General features: G+C 31.6%; 1 protein-coding gene across 1 annotated transcript; it reads left to right on the top strand.

Annotated features, from left to right (window-relative positions):
- Nucleotides 1-3,042: 3,042 nt before the first annotated feature.
- LOC145099517 (putative methyltransferase PMT24) lies at nucleotides 3,043-7,367 on the top strand. The gene is made up of 9 exons (XM_079037103.1): nucleotides 3,043-3,180; nucleotides 3,988-4,938; nucleotides 5,071-5,220; nucleotides 5,309-5,579; nucleotides 5,662-5,772; nucleotides 5,890-6,064; nucleotides 6,156-6,428; nucleotides 6,617-6,811; nucleotides 6,901-7,367. Exons 2-9 carry the CDS (start codon nucleotides 4,018-4,020, stop codon nucleotides 7,127-7,129), a joined length of 2,325 nt encoding a protein of 774 aa, XP_078893229.1. The 5' UTR covers nucleotides 3,043-3,180; nucleotides 3,988-4,017; the 3' UTR covers nucleotides 7,130-7,367.
- The last annotated feature ends 252 nt before the right edge of the window (nucleotides 7,368-7,619 follow it).

The following is a 7,619-nucleotide window of genomic DNA, read 5'->3' as shown; positions in this document are numbered from 1 at the left end:
TACTTGATTGCTTGTTTGATTATATATCTCGACATATCGTGGTGAGTTAGGTTGAGGCGGTCATGTTTTGAGCTGTAAGCCAAGATACCAGGTGCAGGTTGGCTGTAAGCCGTAGGCACATGAAAGGAACAAGTTGTGGGCTGGAGGCTCATGTGATCGGTTGGGTTGAGGCAGTAGGCCAACATACCCGGGGTAATCCAATCTTTGTGGCTTTGGGCCCCGGGGTACTCCAATCTTCGTGAATGAGGGCCCGGTGTGCATGTATTGTATGTGTATCGTGGTGTGTGATATTTTTGGGGATCTCACTAAGCTTTGACTTACAGTTGCATATTAAATGTTTTTCAGGTACCGTTGATGATCGTGGAAATGTGAAGACGTGACTGCATACACATATCAACAACAATGAAGATTCAACATTATCTATCTCCATCTGATTTATAAACAACTGTATTTGGAACAAATGGTTTTTATTAATTTGGTTTCTGTAATGTGAAGTTTTACCTTAATTAAAAATGAAGATTTTTGTTGTGAAAATGAGACGTTACAAAAAGTACATAAATACATAAAAAATATATAAAAATACATAAAAATACTTAAACAATACATGAAAATATGTTTATACATCATATCATCATATCATCATCATATCATACTATATTATAAATGAAACATTTTTCGTTACACCATATTCATTTGAAACTCCCATGACTTTTCAAATTCTTTCTAATATTAATAATTATAAGTTGGTTAATAAGGTTAAATAAATATCAAACCTAAAGTGTAATCATATATAAACTTAATTTCAATATTAAAATAATATCTTTACTTCTACTTATAAAGTTATGTTTTTTTAACTTTTAAAATATCATACTTAATTTATTAGTTTTAATATAGTGTTGGATGTAAACCATTATCATTTTAAAGATACAAATTTGGAACAATTTGTATAAAATACTTAAATTATTAATTTAAATATAACATTACAGGGTCAACTTAAATATAAATTTTAGTTTAACTTAAACAACCCAAAAAATATTTTGTAAATAGTTAAATGTGATAAATTATAATGTCTTTCTAATAATGATTATAAGTTGGTTAATAAAGTTAAATAAATACCAAACTTAAAGTGTAATCATAAATAAACTAAATTTCAATTTTAAAATAATATATTTACTTCTACTTATATTGTTATGTCTTTAACTTTTAATATATTATACTTAATTTATTAGACTTAAAATGTTGTTGTATGTAAACTATTATCAATTTAAAGCTACAACTTTTGAACTGTTTGGATAAAATGCTTAAATTATTAATTTAAATATAACATTACAGTATCAACTTAAGTATAATTTTCAGTTCCACTTAAAAACCAAAGAATATTTTGTAAATAGTTAAAAGTGATAAATTGTACTGATAAATGCAAAAAACCAAAATGTAATCCCAATTTAACTAAAATATTTCCTAAATATATTTTTATAATCGTTAAAAGTTTTCAAATAAATAGCTTAAAATAACTTACAATAACAATAGTTAAAAATAACCCTATATAAATGATTATATTGTTAGCTTTAAAATAAAAAAAACAATGTTTGATATTTTGAAAAATTATAATAATAGAAATTAAAACGTTAAACAAATAAATTTTGAAAAATTAATTAACAATAACAACAACTATAAATAACATTAAACTAGATATTATATTTAATTTTATTCATGTGTAACTCGCGGGTAGAAGTCATTCAAACAATTGACTAAACAACAATATTAAAATCTCATATTATATTTCTATTTATAAAATTATGACTTTAATTTTTTAACATATTATAGTTAACTTATTAGTTTAAATATGTTGTCGTATGTGAGCAATTATCATTTTAAAGTCACAACATTTGCATAATTTATGAGTTGATGCAAAATAGTTAAATTATTAATTGCAATATAATATTAAATAATTAACTTAAATCAAAATTTCAGTTAAACTTGAAAAAAATCGAGAGACCGTTTTATAAATAGTTAAAGATTATAAATTATAGTGTTAAACCTAAACTGTAATCCTAAATTAACAAAAAAACCATGAAACTGTTTTTTATAATCATTAATAATTTTCAAATAAATAACTTAAAAATAATTTATAATAATAATAGTTAAAAATAATATTATATAAAAAACTATAATATTTTCTTTAAAAACAAAAACAATGTTTTTTTTAAATAACTACAATCATAGAAACTAACAATATTCATTAAATAAATTTTAAAAACTTTAAATTTCTGAAACCAAATTAAAATAATTAAAAGTTTCGAAATACGTTATTTTAAATAACTTACAGCAACAATAGTTAAAAGTAAAATTATATACAAAACTTATATTGTAGTCTTTTTAAAAAAACAAAAACAATGTTTGATGTTTTAAATAATTATAATGATAGAAATTAAAATCTTAAACAAATAAACTTTTTAAAATTAATTAATCATAACAACAACTATAAGTATCATTAAATCATATATTATATTTAATTTTATTTATAAGTAGTAATTATGACACTTATGATTATATAATTTTAAAAGATATCTATATTATCAGATAATTGAAACAAATAATATTTATACCAACTTATTATAAGATTTATTATATAAAGGTAATAACAATGTCATTGATATATTTAAAAAATATATATTTGTAAAAATTTAAAATATATTGTTGTATTCTGCGCAAAGTGCGAATATTCGTCTAGTTTTGAAAAAAATTATAGAAATATTCTATTATTTTAGAAAAATTAAATTATTGGTCCTACGACATGCTTAACGGATCAAAAGTGAAATTTATGGATTTTTTGGTTTTTCTATCCAAATATATATATTTTTTTGAAACTTAATCTTTAATTTTCTAAAATAAAGAATGAAGAATTTTCCCAAATAATTATTACTAAACCTCCCATAGATCTACCGTATTCCTTCCTGTAGATAAAGCAGTCGGTGCGATTTACACTCGTCTGGATCTACTCCGCTCTTTTGGCCTCTATATTATGATTTCCCCATCAGATTCTCATTAAATTCAACCAATCCGCGTTCCATCTTTCCCACTGCTCTCCTTCTACACTCTGGGGTTTTTCCATTTTCTTGAAGCTGATGAACCTCAAAGCTTAACAATTCCGTCAGATCTTCAAGAACAATCACAAAGGTGAAGCTTTTTTTACTCAAAATCTCATCTTTCAATATTCCCATCAAACTTTTGATAAAATAATCGTTAATCTCACTTAAGTCTCATAAATCACATGGCGTTGTATTATGTTTTTCGTTCAGCTTTGATTGGAATACTATAATGCTCTGATTTAGTGCTTGAGACTATATTTCAGTTCTAGATTTGACGGGTCGTATTCTTTTTCTTCTTAATATTTGTTTTTAGTTATAAGATTTGCTAGATTCAGATATTGGCTTATATGCTAAATACTGATCTACAGTTTTGTAGTCTAGTTTACAATGATTAGAGCTTAAAAGTTGTGATCTGAAGTTTTCAATTGAATATTACGCAAGATTTTGGTGGTATATCAGTGTACACACGATTTACTTCCACAATTTAGTTGACAGAAATCTTTTGAGGTCTTTTATTCTAACTGTTCAATTACTACAACAGATTGTTATGTTTCAATAATTCAATGTCATTTTCATTTTACGATCTATATATTCGAAGCAAATCTTATTAGTATTTGAAGCATAGAAAGACCTTTCGTTATGGTATGTTTTTAATTGGTCATATTTTAACTGTCGATCTAGAGGTCTATGATCTTGTGGAATCTTGATCAATACATCATTTTAAATCTGAATAAGATGAGGCTCAAATAAGTAGTTGATTTATATCATTTTTGGTCTATTTGATGTTTACACTCATGTTTATGCACATTGGAGTAAACCCTTTTGTAGGATCAAATTATGTTCCAAGTCTTATTAAAGGTACTAAACTGTTAACTTTCCATTTGTATATCTTCAGGTTTATACAAGAAACAGAATCGATTAAGTCATGGCTCAGGGAAAATATTCCCGAGTCGATGGGAAGAAGTCATCATGTTCAACAGCTACAATTGTTGTTGTTGTTGGGGTTTGTTTAGTTGCAGTTTGGATGTTCATGTCCTCATCTGCTGCCCCCGGTCAGACTCCCGACCTGCCCGCTGCCACAGAAACAAAACAAAAGGTGACTGCAAACCCTTCTTCCCAATTTGAAGATAATTCCGGCGATCTACCCGATGATGCAGTGAAAGATGAGGGGAATCAAGAAACTACTCAAAATGGAGGTGATTCCAATTCCGAGGAATCCAACACAAATGAAGTCGAAACCAACACCAACACCGGAGATGAATCTAGTTCGAATGACGAAAAATCAAACTCCGAAGACGGAAACGCGAATTCCGATTCGAATGAAGGTGAAAAGAGTAATTCCAGCGACACCGATTCGAATGAAAGTGAGTCGAGTAATTCCGAGAACACCGATTCCAATTCCGATTCGAATGAAACTGGAAAGACCGATTCCGAAGACGAGAAGGTTAAGCCAGACGAGAAGGTAGAGAAAGAAGAAGAAAAGCAAACGGAAGAAAGCTCGGGTGAAAACAAGACCGAAGATTTCTCGGCTGCAACACAATCCGAGATTCTAAAAGAAACCAACACACAAAACGGGGCCTTTTCCACTCAAGCAGCTGAGTCAGCAAGTGAGAAAGAATCACAATCGCCATCGTCATCAAAGAATTACAAGTGGAAGACATGTAATGTGACAGCTGGACCGGATTACATTCCGTGTCTTGACAATTTGGAAGCCATTAGACACCTTCATGGTAGGAGCCACTACGAGCATAGAGAGAGACACTGCCCAGATGAGTCCCCTACATGCCTTGTTCCCCTGCCTGAAGGCTACAAAACATCAATCAAGTGGCCTAGAAGCCGAGAACAGGTGAATATTAATTAATTAATAACTACTTATTCAAATATCAAACTGTATTTCAATTCCAATATGTGGGCCCTGGGCTATGGGCTCTTATCAGGGGTTGTTGGCTAAAACATCTTTTTTACTGCTTATTTTCAGATATGGTACAGTAATGTCCCACACACGAAGCTTGCTGCAGTAAAAGGTCATCAAAATTGGGTCAAAGTTACCGGAGAATACCTTACTTTCCCTGGTGGTGGCACTCAATTTAAGAATGGAGCTCTTCACTACATAGACTTTATCCAAAACGTGAGTCTCATACTCTCATCATGTCTAATGCTTCATCATTGTTATTGTTTTGGGTCTAAATGTGTTGACAATAATAATATAATTGCAGTCACTTCCTGATATCGCATGGGGTAAAAGAACCAGAGTGATATTGGATGTTGGATGTGGAGTTGCTAGTTTTGGAGGGTATCTTTTTGAGAGAGATGTGGTTGCAATGTCGTTTGCTCCAAAGGATGAACATGAAGCTCAAGTGCAATTTGCATTGGAAAGGGGTATTCCTGCCATTTCAGCTGTTATGGGTACCATCAGGCTGCCATTCCCCAGTAAGGTCTTTGATGTTGTTCATTGTGCTCGTTGCAGAGTCCCATGGCATATTGAAGGTAAAACTTTTAGTCCCCTTCTAATTGAATTTGGTCAGAAATTTGTTTTTAATTATAAATTTATAATGAAATATGTTTTCAGGAGGTAAACTTTTGTTGGAGCTCAACCGTATGTTAAGGCCTGGTGGTTACTTTGTATGGTCTGCTACCCCTGTTTACCAAAATAAACCTGAAGATGTGGAAATTTGGGAAGGTATGTCCTTAGTTTACATAAATTCTCCATGTAGTTTAATTAGCAAATTGTTTTATTTTTATTTTTATTTTTTTAAACTTGATCTTTAACTGACACCTCTAAAAATTCTCATGGCAGCTATGTCTAAACTAACAAAGGCAATGTGCTGGGAGTTGGTGAAGGTCAACAATGACAAATTGAACGAGGTTGGTGCAGCAATATACAGAAAGCCAACAACCAACGAATGCTATGAAAGCAGACAACAAAACGAGCCACCTCTATGTGAAAGCAAAGACGACCCAGATGCAATCTGGTATAACATTTTATATTTATATTATCCAAAATATTATTTTCTAGTTTTCAATGGTGATGTTTGACTTTGACTTAATTTATGAATACTACAGGAATGTGCAACTTCAAGCATGTATTCATAAAGTCCCGGTTGACTCATCGGTGCGTGGCTCAGAATGGCCTAAAACATGGCCACAGAGGTTGGAGTCACCACCATATTGGTTGAAGAGTAGTGAGGTTGGAGTTTATGGAAAATCAGCCCCTGAAGACTTCACTGCTGACTATGAAAACTGGAAACGTGTTGTCTCAAAGTCGTATTTGAACGGATTAGGAATCGATTGGTCTTCCGTCAGAAATGTCATGGATATGCGCGCTATATATGGAGGGTAAGTCAGTTTCCAATAATTACATCCCATTTGTCACACAGTATAGGACAAGACAGAACAAGTTGTACTGTGTTTGACTATGACTCTAGGATGTCAGTATTCCTAGAAAGTCTGTCTAGTTCTGTCCTGTCCAGTCCAATACAGTGTATTCTTGATTCTTACGTTTGTTTATGACAAAATTCTTTTAGATTTGCGGCTGCATTGAGGGACTTGAAAGTTTGGGTGATGAACGTTGTACCCGTTGATTCACCGGATACTCTTCCAATTATATATGAGCGAGGACTCTTTGGCATATATCACAATTGGTGTGAATCATTCAGCACTTACCCGCGAACATACGATCTTCTTCACGCGGATCATCTTTTCTCTGACGTTAAAAAAAGGTAGACTGTACTGTTAATGATACTGTCAGTCTGTCATTGTCACTGTCAGTGTTAGTGTTGGTTACTGATACTGATATTTGTTGTGACAGGTGCAAGTTACAGTCGCTAATGGCGGAAGTTGACAGAATTTTGAGACCCGAAGGTAAACTGATAGTGCGTGATACTGTGGAGACGATTGCTGAGGTGGAAAGCATGGCAAAGTCTATGCAATGGAAGGTTAGGATGACTTACAACAAGGACAATGAAGGGATGTTATGTGTGGAGAAGACGTTATGGCGTCCCACAGAGGTAGAAACAGTTGCATACGCCATCGAATAGAACAAGTCTTGAAAGAAGGAAATGGTGTTTTATGATGTGTTTTTACATTTTTTATTAATTTAATTGCAATTGTAAGTTGTTTAGCCACGTGTAATGGTCGTTTTGATTTGTTCTTGTAACGATTTTGTACTTGGTTTGCCTCGACTCAAATGTGTGTGGGGTTAGAATATTGTTACTGTAAAACTACGATATATTATCATATTTAGCAATGAAATTAAATTATACAATTGAGAGTTTACGGTTGTTGTCAAGTCTTGATAAATTTTTAAGGGGAAATTAGATTTAAAATCCCTCTAGTGTTTGTTTTTACTTCAAATTAATGCGTCGCTATTTATTTCAAATAGATGTAATATCGAACTTTAAAAAAAAAAACATTTTTTGAAAACTAATTTTGAGTGAAGAAGGTTTAATGGAAAAATGAAATACATGGAGTGTTGATGATGATTAGTGAGTGGTTCATCTTCCGCCAGCTCTTGTTGTCTAAAAAAGC

This window comes from Lactuca serriola, chromosome 1 (assembly GCF_051521515.1).
Source record: "Lactuca serriola cultivar US96UC23 chromosome 1, Lser_US96UC23_V15, whole genome shotgun sequence".
Classification (NCBI taxonomy): Eukaryota; Viridiplantae; Streptophyta; class Magnoliopsida; order Asterales; family Asteraceae; genus Lactuca; species Lactuca serriola.
The sequence above is the reverse complement of the archived record's forward strand: the minus strand, read 5'-3'. Positions and strand labels throughout refer to the sequence as shown.